The sequence below is a fragment of the Chlorocebus sabaeus genome, chromosome 10, assembly GCF_047675955.1.
Source record: "Chlorocebus sabaeus isolate Y175 chromosome 10, mChlSab1.0.hap1, whole genome shotgun sequence".
NCBI lineage: Eukaryota > Metazoa > Chordata > Mammalia > Primates > Cercopithecidae > Chlorocebus > Chlorocebus sabaeus.
Genome location: NC_132913.1, coordinates 64,545,216 through 64,561,349, shown reverse-complemented (window position 1 = coordinate 64,561,349; position 16,134 = coordinate 64,545,216). Strand labels below are relative to the sequence as shown.

At 40.6% G+C, this 16,134-nt stretch overlaps 1 protein-coding gene across 3 annotated transcripts in view; it reads left to right on the top strand.

Annotated features, from left to right (window-relative positions):
• NFE2L2 (NFE2 like bZIP transcription factor 2) overlaps nucleotides 1-16,134 on the top strand; it is a 152,108-nt gene that overhangs the window by 101,884 nt on the left and 34,090 nt on the right. Inside the window, exon 1 of one of the 3 annotated variants that reach the window (XM_007965441.3) lies at nucleotides 14,777-14,992. The exons of 1 other annotated variant lie outside the window; for it this stretch is intronic. In XM_007965441.3, the coding sequence (XP_007963632.1) occupies nucleotides 14,948-14,992 (45 nt within the window). In that variant the 5' untranslated portion in view covers nucleotides 14,777-14,947. Of the gene's footprint in view, nucleotides 1-14,776; nucleotides 14,993-15,391; nucleotides 16,122-16,134 lie in introns of those variants that run through there. One more of the 3 variants, XM_007965442.3, reaches the window with a different exon arrangement.

Sequence of the window (16,134 nt, the reverse complement as noted above, 5' to 3'; positions counted from 1 at the left end):
CGAGAATTGACTGAACCCGGGAAGTAGAGGTTGCAGTGAGCCAAGGTCGTACCACTGTACTCCAGCCCGGGTGACAGAGTGAGACTGTGTCTCAAAAATAAATAAATAAATAAATAAATAAATAAATAAATAAATAAATAAATACCTAAGACTTTTCTTTCGCTTTTTTAATGAACAAAGGTAATGCTACCAGCTTTAGGAAAATTGCCTTTACCACCCATAATGTTTTGTTTTCAAGTAATAAAGACAGAGGCTATTTTGTTGTCTGCTATTAGTTTCCATATATAGCCTATAGTTATACCCTGTCTACACGTCCAGATCTACTCTCTACCCTTCTCTGTCCTGCTCTATCCTCTGGGAAGCTGACCCCTTATGGACTTCTTTCCCTTCTGGATTCTGATTGGGGTCAGCTAGTGGGAAACAACAATAAGAGATCAGATGGTGGGAAGACAGAAAGATCAGAAGAGTAGCTTTATTCTTGTTGATGTTTATTAAAATGCTCATGGTTTCAACAACCTGGTAAAAAGCACTCAATAAAATAGAAACAGATTCATACTTCTTTAACATGATACAACACATCTAGCTGGCATTCTGCTTGATGGGGAAAGGCTAGAGGTAGCCTCAATAAAGATAGGAATAGACGGGGTGCTCACTATCATAATTACTATGTAAAATTTTACTGAAGGTACTAGCCATCATGACTTGGCTTTATAAAAACTTCAAGTATAAAAATAGGAATGTAAGAAAAATATTTTCACTGTTTCTAGATGATGTGACTCTGATTTCAAACCCAAGAGACTCAACTGAAAAATTATTATAAACAATAAGACAATTCAGTAAAGTATAAAGGTGGAAAATTAATACAAAGAAACCAATCAATCTTATATGTGCAAATAATAACCTACTGGAGGATATAAGGATGAAGGACCTTATTTAAAGTAGCAATAGAAAAAATAAAATACTTAGGAACAAATTTAACAAGAAATGGGCATGTCCTATATGTAAAGAACTTTAAAATAAAACCAAGGAACCCAAACAAGCTTAGAATAAATAGAAAGACATACCTGGGTAGGAAAACTAAAAATTGTTAAAATGTCATATCTCCCTAAGTTAATTTAACATTTTAACACAATTCCAATAAAAAGTACCATTTTTTCCCCTTTCAAATTTGACAAGAGAGTTCTCAAATGTATATGTGTGAGGGAGAATGTGGAATGGTTAGCCCTACCTGATATTAAAACACATTATAAAGCCTCAGTAGTTAAAACAGTGTGGGACTGGTCCATAAATGGACACACAGATCAACAGAACAGATGAAAATGTTCTGACATAAATCCAGATACACGCGGGAATTTTTTATACGATGAAGGTGATATTGCAAATCACTAGGGAAAAGAGAGACTGACTATTCAATATATGGTATTGAACTAGTTGTAACAAGTTAGCCTAGTTCTAGGCAGGCTGTAACTAGGTAGCCATCTGGAATAAAACCGGATCTCTACTTTATACTATACACTAAATTACAAAGACATCATATATTTAAATGTGAAAAACCAAATTAAAATTACTAGAGGAAAATATGAGAAAATGCCATTATAACCTTGAAAGGTCCTTGTAAATGTGACTTAAAATATATAAGCCATTAAAAATTGATAAATTCAATTATGTAAAAATAAAAAATGTCTGTGTGGCAAAGAAACAAAATCACCATAATCAAAGTTAAAAGACAAATGACAAACTGGGAAAAGTATTTTCAACTCATATCACAAAGTACTAATATCCCTTATATACAAAACACTACTAGAAATAAATAAGATTTTAAAAATCAACAACCCAATAGAAAAATGGGCAGTAATATGAATATGTTTGTCACATTTTCAAAAATCTAAAAGTTTGACAATCTAACTTATGGTATTATACATCGGTACAACTCCATAATTTGGCAAGATCTCTCAGTCTAATAAGTGCACATATCCTTGACCCAAGAGGCACTTTTCAATGACTTTATCCTGTGAATATACTTGACACATAAAATGACCTATTATTAATAATCAAATTTATTTAATCATTTCACAATGTGTGTGTGTGTATATATATATCATAACATCACATTGTACCCCATCAATATATACAATTATCATTTGTCAATTAAAATAAAATTTTAAAAATCATTTAAAAAATGGCCAGCCACGGTGGATCACACCTGTAATCCCAGCATTTTGGGAGTCCAGTGTGGGCAGATCACCTGAGATTAGGAATTCGAGACCAGCCCGGCCAACATGGTGAAACCCCATTTCTACTAATAATACAAAAATTAGCCAGGCGTGGTGGCGCTATAGTGCCTGTAGTCGGAGCTACTCAGAAGGCTGAGGCATGAGAATCACTTGAACCGGGAGGTGGAGGTTGTGGTGAGTCGAGATCGCACCACTGCACTCCAGCCTGGGTGACAGAGTGAAACTGTGTCTCAAAAAAAAAAAAAAAAAAAAATCATTAAAAAGTGACCTAGGTCAAAGTAACTTATTGCAGCATTACTTGTAAAAGCAAGATTAGAAACAATCCAGTATTCATCAGTATGAAACTAGTTAAATAAATCATGATGCATCCATGTAATTGAATATTATGCAGCTTTAGAAAGAAATACATAGAGGCGCAGCGGCTCATGCCTGTAATCCCAGCACTTTGGGAGGCCGCGTTGGCGAATCATGAGGTCAGGAGATGGAGACCAGCCTGGCCAACATGATGAAACCCTGTCTCTACTAAAAGTACAAAAAATTAGCTGGGCGTGCTGGTAGGCACGGTAATCCCAGCTACTCAGGAGACTGAGGCAGGAGAATCGCTTGAACCCAGGAGGCAGATGTTATAGTGAGCAGAGATTGCGCCACTGTAGTCCAGCCCTGGTGACACAGTGAGACTCCGTCTCAAAAAAAAAAAAAAAAAAAGAAAGAAAGAAAGAAATACATAGAGAATGAAGATGTACCACATAGTATATTGATAAACAGTACAAACCTCCAAGACATTTTTAATGAAAGACACAAGATGTAGAACCATATGCACTGTTTGCTAACTTTTCTTTGAAAAATGAGAAAAATAGAGTATATATTTGCTTATATATATATACACATATGAGTATATTTATATAGAGTATATATTATAGTATATATAATATGATAGTATTTAGTATAGAGTATTTGCTTATATATACATATGAGTATATATAGATAGTATATATTACAGTATATATAATACAATAGTATTTATATAGAGAGTATATATTTGCTTATACATATGTTTCTGGGGAAAAGTGAGGAGATTTAGTGAATGGAAGATAGAGTAGGGAGATTAACTTTTTACTTTTTATATTTTTTACATATTGAAATCATGAGGATTAAATATTAAATATATAAAAAGTGCTTATTAAAAAATCAAACAATACGGAAATATGTAAGGTAAGAAGTAACGTTCTCCTACCCTTAAACCTGCCACTCAGAGAAAACCAACATGAATAGTCTGTTACATACCTTACGGGATTTAGTCATTGAGAAACAGATAGGAGACTTCAAAAAATTATTTATTAGGCAAGGAAAGCATTAGTTCCTGGGTCCTGGCAGTCACGTTGTTCTGGCACTGCCAAATCCACTTAGACCACATATAAGCAGCTGAGATAAATGTTGATCTCTTGCCGCAGGCCCACAGTGAGCTGCTCTCAAGAGACTTCACCCAATCCTACGGGAGTTCAGTCATATGTAAAATAAGAAGTTAGAAAATAGTTCTGAATTAGGTTGGCATTTTAAAAGTGAATGGTAGAGGCCATTAACTCTACTAAATTAAGTATTATGGTAGATTTTAAATTAAGACATTAGCATTTCAGTAAATGAAAATGCTCGTGTAGTCTGCAAATTCTTGGCAGTAGTACTACAGAATTCAGCCAGTAAGGGCTCCTAAGTTACAAACATGAAGAGTCCCAAAGAACACAAAGAATTATTCTTTATTTTCCACTGCTAATATTAAAAATTTTTAAAAATATATTCTAGATGGAGCCTGCTAGTTCACTAGTGCAATAAAGCGAGCCTCACATTACTGAGACCTCCTCACAATCTTGTTCCTTTGCCTCAGAAAATTCCTTGATGAGTAGAAAATGAATGTTATAAATATTTATTAACAAAAATATATACAAAATGAAATATACAGCCTTCCCATTTCAACATAAATACCGAGGTCTCTTGCCAAACCAGCAGTTGATATTTTAATACATGTGCCCTAATGCAACAAAACAGTGTTTATGCAACACTCTTTCCCGTCCGTCGTCTTATAAAAGCAGTCTGTTGATGTTGGAACAAACCTTAGAAAGTTTAGTCATGCAATTGTTCATTCAATTAAGGAACATTTACCAAGTATCTCCACATAGCAGGTCAAGTAAAAAGTAACAGAGATAAGATGAATAGCACCATCTCCGGCTCTTGAATTTAAGTCTAAGCCAATTCTTTTATTTTTATATCAAAGAATCTCTAGGTTTCTCAAGTTCAGACCAGAACTCTTCATTATGTCAAATATCATGCATTTATAAAAAGAACTAAATATTTTATATTTGTAGGTTGGCAGTCGTCTATTCTTCCATCAATGTTGTTCACATAGTCATTTTTTGCTTTCAGATGATTATTTCAGAGGATCTGACTGCTCTTCATCTTCATTAATAACTTTAAATACATTATGCCAGTTAGCCTCACAACAACCCTCATTTTACAGACTAGGAAACTTTTGTCAGTCATGCTGAATTACTTTCTCAGACTCTCACAGCTAGTATCTAAACTCAGGTCTGCCTGTCTCGCACTTATATTCTCTACACAATAGTAAACAGCAGGATTTGTAGAAATGTAGGCTAGAGAAATTGTAATTTCTATTAATTACATGATTGTCATTTGTTAAAACCTCAGCTGCTTCACAGATAATTTCTTAGAGAAAAGTATCCTATGACAGTAAACACAATGTGTTTCTGAGGTCCATAAGACCATGAAATGATACTGGGTAACTGTTAGTTTCTGTCATTACAATATTGTACATTAAAATGATAAACATATAAGTGAAGTTACTGCTATTTCGATTGTATTTCTTTACCCTTTATCATCAAACCTTCCTACAGCCTTATCTTTTGTTCATTTGAACTGCTTTCCTATACATCTTTTGACTATCCATGTTGTCTATTATATCTTTAAAGATACCATAATATTTTTATATTATATTATTATGTTTTTAAAAGATACTTGATCTTTCTTCTTCTAGCCACATTGGTGTGACCCTTCTCCTAACACACTCTTTCTACATAAGCCTTCTGGAAAACAAGGCATTCACTCGTAGTGAATGATCAATGCATAGCTCGCTCAGAGCAGGGTACACATTTTTGAAATTATGAAGGTGATCTGTAGTAAAAGAGATAACTTGAGTTGAATATGATAATCTGATAGAATCTGGTGCTGATTGTCAGCTTTGAAGACCTCAGACTACAGAATCAGACTACAAAATCTTAGAGTGATATTCTTCCAGTGAGCCACTAGCAATCAGATAGAGGTTTCTAGGAGCCCTCGTATTTTCTGTTTTATGTATTTACAGATTTGGATCAAGAGCAGAGGGTTAGTAAGCCTTAATCAAGAAAGCAAAAACAAATACATGGAAATCTTAAATTGAATTCCAACATGAAAATTACGGCACAGTTTATACAGCTTTATGATATCCCAGTTGCATAAAATTATACTTCACCCTGCAAATAATGTCATACAATTAAATGAGGTCTATGGCAAATACTATCACATAGATCACGATCCCCACAATGTTTAATTATTCACAAAGCATTGGGAGGTATCTTGGGGCCTGGCCCAGTGAAAAGAGCAAAGGTTTTGAAACAGCCAAATCTAGAATTTCACATGAGCTCTTCCATGGAATCTTGGCCAAGTTACTGAATCAGATTGAACTCAGCTTTATCACCTGTAAAATGGTTATTGCTAGTATCAGTAAAAACACATATAAAGTGTTTGGAAGGAGAGCTTTGTACATAATGCTCAATAAACTCAAGTTTTACCTGAGGCACTTCACACAGTACACAACAGTGTTCTTAAATTAAATTGAATTGATTATAAGGAGAGCAAGTGTTGGTATTATCTAATCTTCCAACCGGAGTGGGCAGTTGAAAAGATGTATTTCCTGCTAATATAGCACTTACTTTCCCAGGAGGCTAGATTGGGCAAACTTTAGCAAGAAATGTCTCCATATATAGTGCACAAAAAAATCTCCCTCTAGCTTATGAATCTGTTTTGTCACAAAACATCTAATCAGTATTTAGAACTTTTTAAAAATAAAAAATAAAAAAATTACAGTGACCTTATTAGGATAGATAATAGATGCTTTAACCAATTTGATTTAAATTGTTAATGGTGTCATCTAGGAATTTAAGGGAAGAACAGTCAAGAAAAAGAAATAAACAGGTAATAGTTGTTGCATCTCAATGTAGTTCAGAAAACATGAGTAGGTCCACCAGCGCGTGGTAGTAGAGAAAATTCTGAGGCACCAGTTGAAAGTAAAAGCTTGGTATTTTATAGTTTCCTTTTGTAAGAACTCAAGTTTGTGTTAAGTTGCATATTTATATTTTCTGGAATTTTTGTGTCATTTTATCAATAGTTAATAATATTGTTTCACCATAACTCCTCTTTGATTATGTAATCAGCAAAGTTTCTAACAATAAAGCATATTTTAGGAGTATATACCTTCCTCTCAGTCAATGTATAGAAAATATTACATTGTGTATTAAAACCACGGTGCCATGACAAGATAGTCAACATCTTTAGTCATCAGGAAAATGCAAATTGTAACTACAATTGTGTGTGTGTACTTATCAAATTGTGTACTTTATATATATGTAATTTATTTGGTATCAATTAGACCTCATTAAAGCTATTTTTAAAATATTATGTGGATTTTGCAGAAAATGAAAAGAGAAACCCCTGACCTCAGCTATCAGGTTGGCTACATCAACTGTCTGCCTCTTTTGCATCATCAGCTACTTCCTGGCTCTGGGCAAGTGTGATGTTTTATTACTGGATTATAAGGACCTTCAGGGTAGAATCCATGTTTAACTCAACAGAGTCTTCCCTCAAACTCCCTCACTAAGTATTCAACTGTTGTTTTTAAAATGAAACATAAATTGCTTGGATCGTTTTTGGTGAATCATTTCAGAAAACATTTCTACCCAAATTCCCTAATGAACCCTTATGATTTTTTGAACTACGCATGGGACGCAGCATATCTTCATGCTTAAGAACTTTAAAGTCAGTGACTTGTTCAGCTACTTACTAACCGCTTGACCATAGATAAAATTATCTTGCCTCTCCAGGTCTCAGTTTCCTCACTTCTAAAGTGGGACAGTAAAGGACCTATGTCTTGGGTTTTCTGAGAGGATTAAATGATATAACCCATATAAAGTACATGGGCCATATTTAGCACACAATAAATACTTGTTGTTTTTGTTGTGTTGTTATTGCTTTCCATATCCCTAATATGTTGTAGAGAAATCAAGAATCTAAAATTTCGGGTTATTATGCATAGTAAGCACGCAAGAACTGTTAGCAGGGAAAAAGGCAAGTGAATTCACACATTCACCATTACAAAGTTTTGACAGTTTATGAACTCCAAAGACTGAAATATTCCATCTTTCATCAGGAGAAAGAAAACGTGATGAACAAGTTAACTGAATCTTACAGGAGGGATAGCTCTAAACTGACATTAAAGTTATCTGCATGTTAGGCTTTTTAGAATCATACAGTTAGAGGAATTTAATTTATTGGAAGAAGCAAAAGGGTTTTAATACCTTATAGTCTTCTCAGGACATTTTGATTCTTGCTCTTAGACCTTTTCATTAAAAAAGAAAAATTAAAAACCTGCCGGTAGGTAGAGAGACTGAAGTTGCAAACAGCTCATTTACTTTCTCCCTACACTTCACACTGAAGTTCTTAAATGTAGAAATCCTGTTCTCCTATTTGTTTGCAAGTTTTCTCTCTAGTGAAAAATACTTCATCATTTTGTCCTCGGGGAATTAATTAAATAGAATATGAAAAAATGTAATCTTTAGGGAGTTTTGCTGTGAGTACTCTCAGTAAATACAGCACAAGTCAAGAGACTCTACAGAGACCTGACCTAGAGTAGATGAAACCTGGGCCATTGTCAGATAGTCATTTCCTTGAGCTTTGAGCCAGTCACTTAATCGTTTTGTCACCTCTGATTTGTAATATTGGGCCTAATCGCATCTCCCTGATTTGTAGGGAGTGTTTATAAAATATATACAATAATTATTATCATTAAGCTGGATTATTAATCCCCTCCAAAAATAATGTGCTAACATGTCAACAAAATTTATGCCTTATCCTTTAGGTCTGGCCCAGTACTAGATTTGCCTTTAAAAGTCCAAGTTGGCCGGGTGCCATGGCTCACGCCTGTAATCCCAACACTTTGGGAGGCTGAGGCAGGTGGGTCACCTGAGGTCAGGAGTTCGAGACCAGCCTGGCCAACATGGTGAAACCCCATCTCACTAAAAATACAAAAATTAGCTGGGCATAGTGTCACATGCCTGTAATCCCAGCTACTCAGGGGCTGAGGCAGGAGTGTCGCTTGAACCTGGGAGGCGGAAGTGGCAGTGAGCCGAGGTCATACCAGTACACTGCAGCCTGGGCAACAGAGCGAGACTCTGTATCAAAAAACAACAAAAAAGCAACCAAAAAAAAAAAAACAAAAAACAAATCAATTCGTTGTATGCAAAGAACATAATACCACAAGTCAGGAAATGCTATTCTGTTTCTGGTTCTGCCAGTAATTACCTCTGTGGTCATTACTAACCACTTCACTCCTCAGTTTCCTCAAATGTAAAAGTAGGAGTTTGGACTATATCAAGGAAGAAACATACCTGATATGCGCCACCACTCTCATAATTCTGCGCCCTTGGCAGACATTGTTAATCAATCATTGAACTCTTTCTACCAAATTGGGAAGCTGTTTCTGAATACTTTTCACCAAAGCATTGTAGGCAGTCACTACCAATGCATCAGAATTGGCAATCAAAGTGAAATTTACTTCCCATCTCCGGGCCAGAATATTTCTAAGGTTTTTTTAAATTCTCATATTACTCAAAGGGCATGAGAGTCCCTGGAATAGAAAGTGTCAGAAGACAATTATGTTGGCAAACCTCATTTCCCTTTTTTATTTTCCAGCCTCCAAGAATATTATAGATTGTCTGTAAGGTCTGTTTATGAGGATGCTCTGCTCTTCCATTCATTGTAGTCTATTTTTTGTTTCTTCAAAGTGGAAATAGTTTAATTGTTTTTATCCCTTAATTCTAAAAATGCTTTCTGTAAAGATTTGAATAATACAGAAAAATACAAAGATGGAAATGAAAATTATCTGATATTCTACTCCTATTATTAATATTTGAGAACTGGCCTTGAAGACATAGCTCTAGGCATAATGTTTTTCTGTATTTTATTTTCCCCACAAAGCAATGTTATGTTTGGGCCACTTTGCATATTATTGAGAGGCTGCAGTTCTTAATCTCTATTCATAATATTTTGTCTTTGGTAACTCATGTTCTGCTGAGTTAAACTTTGCAAATATAGCAGTAAACTGAAAGAGAAAGGATCTTTAGAACCTTACAACAACTACACTTAAAGATGTGGTAAAATTCTCCAGGCTCCACTCAAATAAATACAAAATGGAAAGATTTGCAAATTCAATTTGGAAATAAAACAGATTCAGTGGCATGGGAGAAAAGCAAGCGTTCTTTCCTTACTCCCACACCCTACTCCCACCTTTTTTCTTCTTCTTATAAAAGTAATGTATTTTGGCCAATCACAATGACTCACGCCTGTAATCCCAGCATTTGGGGAGGCTGAGGCAGGAGGACTGCTTGAGGCCAGGAGTTTGAGACCAGCCTTGTCAACATAGTGAGACTGCCCCCTCTACAAAAAATTTTACAATTAACTGGGCATGGTGGTGCATGCTTGTCGTCCCAGCTACTCAGGAGGCCGAGGTGGGAAGATTATTTGATCCCAGGAGGTCTAGGCTGCAATGAGCCACGAACGCACTGCTGCATTCCAGCCTGGGTACCAGAGCAAGACCCTGTCTCCAAAAAAAAAAAAAAAAAAAAAACAAAAAACAAGTAATGCATGTTTATTTCTTTAGAACAATGCAAACATGGAAAAATGAGAAAACAAGTCATCAGTCTCCATCTAGTCAGAATAATTATGGTTAACATTTTGGAGTATGTGCATTCTGTCTTTTTTTCCCGTGCATATATATTTATATAGGTATCAACACATAAAATTCAAAAGACTCTTTCAAACTTTTTTCTCTTTACTCACTGAATTGCTGTTGCTGCAAGATACTTTTTCTCTTATGAGCAGGAAACTACACGAGTTAAAACTGGCTTTGGAGATGTACAGTTCATAGTACCAGTAATTTGCACAGTCAGGTGTACACTCCAGGGAACCAAGGATATGGGTATGTTTCGAAACTAATACACCAATTATTTTGAACACTGCTATGCTGGAGTTTATTATTTATTTATTTTTGAGATGGAGTTTCACTCTCGTTGCCCAGGCTGGAGTGCAATGGCGCAATCTTGGCTCACCACAACCTCCGCCTCCCGGGTTCAAGCAATTCTCCTGCCTCAGCCTCCCGAGTAGCTAGGATTACAGGCATGTGCCACCATGTCAAGCTAATTTTGTATTTTTAGTAGAGATGGGGTTTCTCCATGTTGGTCAGGCTGATCTCCAACTCCCGATCTCAGGTAATCCGCCCACCTTGGCCTCCCTGGGATTACAGGTGTGAGCCACTGTGCCTGGCCTATACTGGAGTTTAGTTTATCCACTGGGCAGATTGCTTCTCAAGTTCCAACTCCCTAAGCAGATATTCAGTGAGTATCTTACATAACTAGTACAAACGAGGTCATATCAAGGTCGGAACCTCTGTATGCGTTTATCCCTCCATCTACTTCATTGATGAAATGTCTGTGTTCCTGAAGTGTATTTTGATAAGGAGAATATCTGTCCACCATCTACCTAATAAAATGAAACTGATGCATGGTGTGATGAAGTTTTTTACCTTGTATGTAGCAACAAACATACGTTATGGGAAAGACAGCTTCCTCATTCCCAGGGAAGTCAATTTTCTTCTGAGAGTCTGAGTCTTTATTAAATCACCAAGTACCAACTCCCTGTTTGTGCTCCCAATGTTGATTAACAAAAGGCAGCCAGGGGAAACCCTGCCTTTGACAGTCACCATACAGTATGCTGTTTTTGTTATCAACTGCTATGAAACAAACCACTCCCAAATTTAATGGCTGAAAGTAATGTATTATAATTTCTCACAGTTCTTTGTGTTGACTCGGCTTAGCCAGGCAGTCTTCTGCTGGTCTTGCTTACAGTCTCTTGTATGTGACTGCAGTCATACAGCAGCTGGGGCTGGGGTTCTCTGGGGGCTAGACTAGGTGGACTCGAAGGTCCAAGATGGTTTCTTCATTCATATGTCTGGTGTGTTGGTTCACATAGTCTCTTTATCTCCATTTAGAGTTTCATCTTCCATGACTTTTCCCATGGCCTCTCTTTCCATTAAGGTAGTCAGACCTCTAAGCATGATGGCTGACTTCCAAGAATATAAAATTAAAAGCTGTCAGGCCTTTTTCAAGCTTAGGTTAAAACCTGGCATAATGTCACTTCTGGCCTCTTTCCATAACTTAAAGCAAGTTGCAGGGCCAGCCATGCTTAGTTCAATATGAGGGGACTAGACAAATGCCTCAATATCAGGAGGGGTGGTTTACTGGGTGCCATTTTTAGAAGCTTTCTATACTTTGTGCTGGACAGAGTAGAATTTCAACTACAATTCTAAAAGATTCTGAATATTTTCTGGCTTAAACATGGAGAACAATTGAGAGGAAGTGACAGAAAGAGGAAGAAGCCTCAAAGTGATGGAAGATTTTGAAACAATCGGTACTTTCTTGTGCCTTGCAACTTGGCAGATTAGAGCACAAAGAAGGTGGAATTAATGGGTTGATGCATCACCGTTATCCAGACTTCTTGATACCTTTTTTTTTTTAGATGGAGTCTCGCTCTGTCACCAGGCTGGAGTGCAGTGGTGTGATCTCGGCTCACTGCAACCTCTGTCTCCTGGGTTCAAGCAATTCTTCTGCCTCAGCCTCTCTTTGAGTAGCTGGGACTACAGGCGCGCACCACCACACCCAGTTAATTTTTGTATTTTTAGTAGAGACAGGGTTTCACCATGTTGGCCAGGATGGTCTTGATCTCTCGACCTCGTGATCCGCCAGCCTCGGCCTCCCAAAGTGCTGGGATTATAGGCGTGAGCCAGCGCGCCCAGCTGAGGATACTAATTTTTTATGAGAAATCTGGAGTAAGGTATTACAATGGACACATCTGAAGCATGTAGGGAGGGCTGTCCTCCCAAATACAGCAAATAATTCAGACATCAATGAAAAGGTACAAGAGTCAATAGAACACAAAACCAATTGAAGGGTATTTTTTCCAGATAGTAGCTAGGAGAGCCTGGCAGCAAAAAAGGATCCCATGGCAGCAAGACAGCAGAGAAAAACCAGCACCTCCTCTTTCTCGCTCTTTCTTGCTCCTCCGGAGCTTCTCAATATGCAGTATCTGTGCCCTCCTAACACAATAGGCAGGTTTGGAGGGCAAAGCAAGGGCTCAGGCTTTCATATGAAGACAATCACATTCCAGAGTCTGCCAAGACTGGGCACCTCCGTGACATGTGTGGTCTTGAGAATGGGGTTCCCTTTATTTGACAAAACCAAATGCCAAACAGCTTTTCCTTACTGTTTGTTTTTCTTAAACATGTTCAAACTCTTATCATATTGCTCTCCTCCCTTTGAAAATATGTACTCTGCAGGTGCCTGAAATAACATACTCTCAGCAAATTGCAGCATTGGAAAAGTGAAGGTTATTTCATTCAGTCTAAACTCAATGGAAATTTTGTGGCTTAACAAGGAAACACCAAATTATAAACTCCTTTAGAGCAGTAACTATGTCATATGACTCTGGTATCTCCTACCTGCTAGGCTCATTGTCTACCTTCTCTGATGTCGTAATTTTAATAAGTAACTTGAATTGTTAACAATTTACTCTTGTCTTTCTCTTGGACTCAGAAATGTTATTTTATTATTATGTCTCTGCATCTTTCATGTGAGGTCCTTTGCAAACAATTTCTCCTAATTTGTTTTCATTGTGCAGATAATGTTGCAGGGTTTTCACATAACAGCTGAAAGGAATTAATAGGAATTGAAGAAGCTTGCTTCAATTACAAGTAATTAATGTAGGCTTCACTTATCTCAAGGAATATCTGAATATACAAATTTACACATAAATCCTGGGAGTGTCAAATTATGCAACAGAGAGAAAGTAAGCTCTGCAGTTTTTTGGGCGTTGATCGCTATAGTCGTGGGGGGAGGTGTGTGTGTGTGTGGTTTTTGAATGAAATAGTAAAACCACTGCCAGTATTATCTACTTCACCTGGTTTTGAATAATTCCAGGAAGGTAGAAACTGAAAACCAGCCTTGTTAAAGAGTTAGAAAGACTGTAAATGCGTCCCTAAGAGGAAAGAAAAAAACAAAACCAAACCATTTATCTATCCTCTTTGAACCCGTATAAGAGTTCACAATATTCCTGGTTTCAAATACTTGAAGTTTTCTCTGGGCAATAATTAATGTTTAAATAATTGTTTTTAATGTAAGACATAACACATACGCATTGCAGATGTAAAGCATACTTGGAAGTAGCAAGGAAAAAGATAAAAATCATTGATTCCACAGCATTTAATATATTGGTAACTATCCTTCAATTTTTTTCTGGGCACATGTTTTTATAAAATGAGCCAATACTATACAAACGTTTTTGTAACTTTTTAAAATTTGTACTATTTTGTGAGTACGTGAAAAAGAAATTTGTAAAGATTAAAAGATCATAGCATGTTGTGGTATTACACACTGTTGAAGGGCGCCATCTGTGGCGTGGTGGCTGTGCTTTAGTGGGAAGAGGTTCTCTTGCGGTTCCCGTTTTTCTCCCAGCTCTGGGTAGGCAATACTGACCACTCTCCGACCTAAAGGGACTTCTCCGTTTGCCCTTGACGGAGACACGTGGGAGTTCAGAGGAGAGCGTTCAGGGTGACTGCGAACACGAGCTCCCGGCGCTGTCCACATCTCCCCTGGGCAGGGCCCACTGGCCCCAGCCCGGGAGGGGAGCAAGGGCGGGAGGGCAGTTGGCAGTGGCACGGCCTGGGTCCAAACCTTTAGCCCCCCACCCCGGCTGGCGCCACTCTCGGGCGGTAAAGTGAGATAAAAGCAGGGCAAGGTTCTATAACTCCAAATCAGGGAGGCGCAGCTCCTACACCAACGCCTTTCCGGGGCTCCGGGTGTGTTTGTTCCAACTGTTTAAACTGTTTCAAAGCGTCCGAACTCCAGCGACCTTCGCAAATAACTCTTTATCTCGCGGGCGAGAGCGCTGCCCTTATTTGCGGGGGAGGGCAACTGAACGCCGGCACCGGGGCGCTGAGGCCTCCTCTCGATCCCCCGCCTGCTGGGACCCCAGCTGGCAGTCCCTTCCCGCCCCCGGACCGCGAGCTTCTTGCGTCAGCCCAGGCGCGGGTGGGGGATTTTCGGAAGCTCAGCCCGCGCGGCCGGCGGGGGAAGGAAGGGCCCAGGCTCTTGCCCCGCCCTTCTGGGGCGGGAGGCGGAGCGGGGCAGGGGCCCGCCGGCGTGTCGCCGATCAGCGAGTGCCGGGGAGCCTGGAGGAGCCACCGACGCCGCCGCCGCCACCAGAGCCACCCAGTCCGCGCAGCGCCTTGGCAGCCGGAACGGGGCCGCCGTCGGGGAGCCCCAACACACGGTCCCCAGCTCAGCATGATGGACTTGGAGCTGCCGCCGCCGGGACTCCCGTCCCAGCAGGTGCTGCCTCGGCCCTCTGGGCCCTGCGGTGGTGCCGGGACGGGGGCGGGGGAGCTAGGGAACCGCGGCCCGGGAGGGATAGCCGCAGCCGGCTTCCTCCACGTCCGGCCAGAGCCAGGACCGCAGCGCTGGCTGGAGCCGCCGCGCTTGCGCTGGGGCAGGGCGGGGAGGGGCAGCGGGGACGCGGCCGGGTGGTCCGACCGACCACGAGCCCGAGGACGAACGGGTGGGAAGTTGCGGGAAGGTCTGGGGACTGAGCCCGCGCGCGTGGGCAGTGGTGGGCGAATCCAGCCGCGTCCTCGGTCCCCAGAGCTGGGCTTCGGAGCCCCTAAGTTTGAGTGGCCCGGCGGGCGGCGGGGCAAGAGGGGGCGGACGCTGGCCGTCTGAGCCGGCGCGGCCCGGCCCTTCCGGGGCTGCGCGGCTCCCCCGCCTCAGAGCCGGCAAAAATGTGCCTAGTCACGGGGCCACTCTCGGGGGAACTGAGGTCGCCTTCGGGCTGGGACCCAGAGCCCCTTCGCTGCGCCCCAAGACCTCCGTGTGTGCGGGCTGTGGCGCGCTCACCCCGCTGGGCTGTCTGTGGGCGCTGCTTTGCGAAGTCATCCATCTGTCGGATCACTCTCTGGCAGCCTTGAGCTTTCTTGAAAGCTCAACCCCGGGACGAGGGAGGAGCGCCTGAAGTGCCCAGCGGGCCCAGAAGCCCCGACGTGTGGCAGCTGAGCCGGGCCCCGCGCACTTTCTCGGCCGGGGAGGGGTTCCGACCCGGGCACCCGGAGTTGGCCTCTCGCAACGCCGCGGGAAAGTGCGGGCGAGGGCAGCGGACTCTGAGGCCGGAGTCGGCGGCACCCGGGGCGTCTAGTTCGGACGCGGTGCCCCCTGGTGGCGCGCACCGCGCGCGTGGCTTTGGCCTCCGTGACAGCGGTCTGTTGGCCGTCACAGCAGCCCTCGGTTGGCCCTTTCCTGCTTTATAGCGTGCAAACCTCGCCGCGCCAGGGCCAAGGGACAAGTTGGAGCTGTTGATCTGTTGCGCAATTGTTATTTTCCCCAGAGCGGCTTTGTCTTTGGATTTAGCGTTTCAGAATTGCAATTCCAAAATGTGTAAGACAGGAGATTCTCTTCTGTGCTGTCAAGGGTAAGAGTTGCGA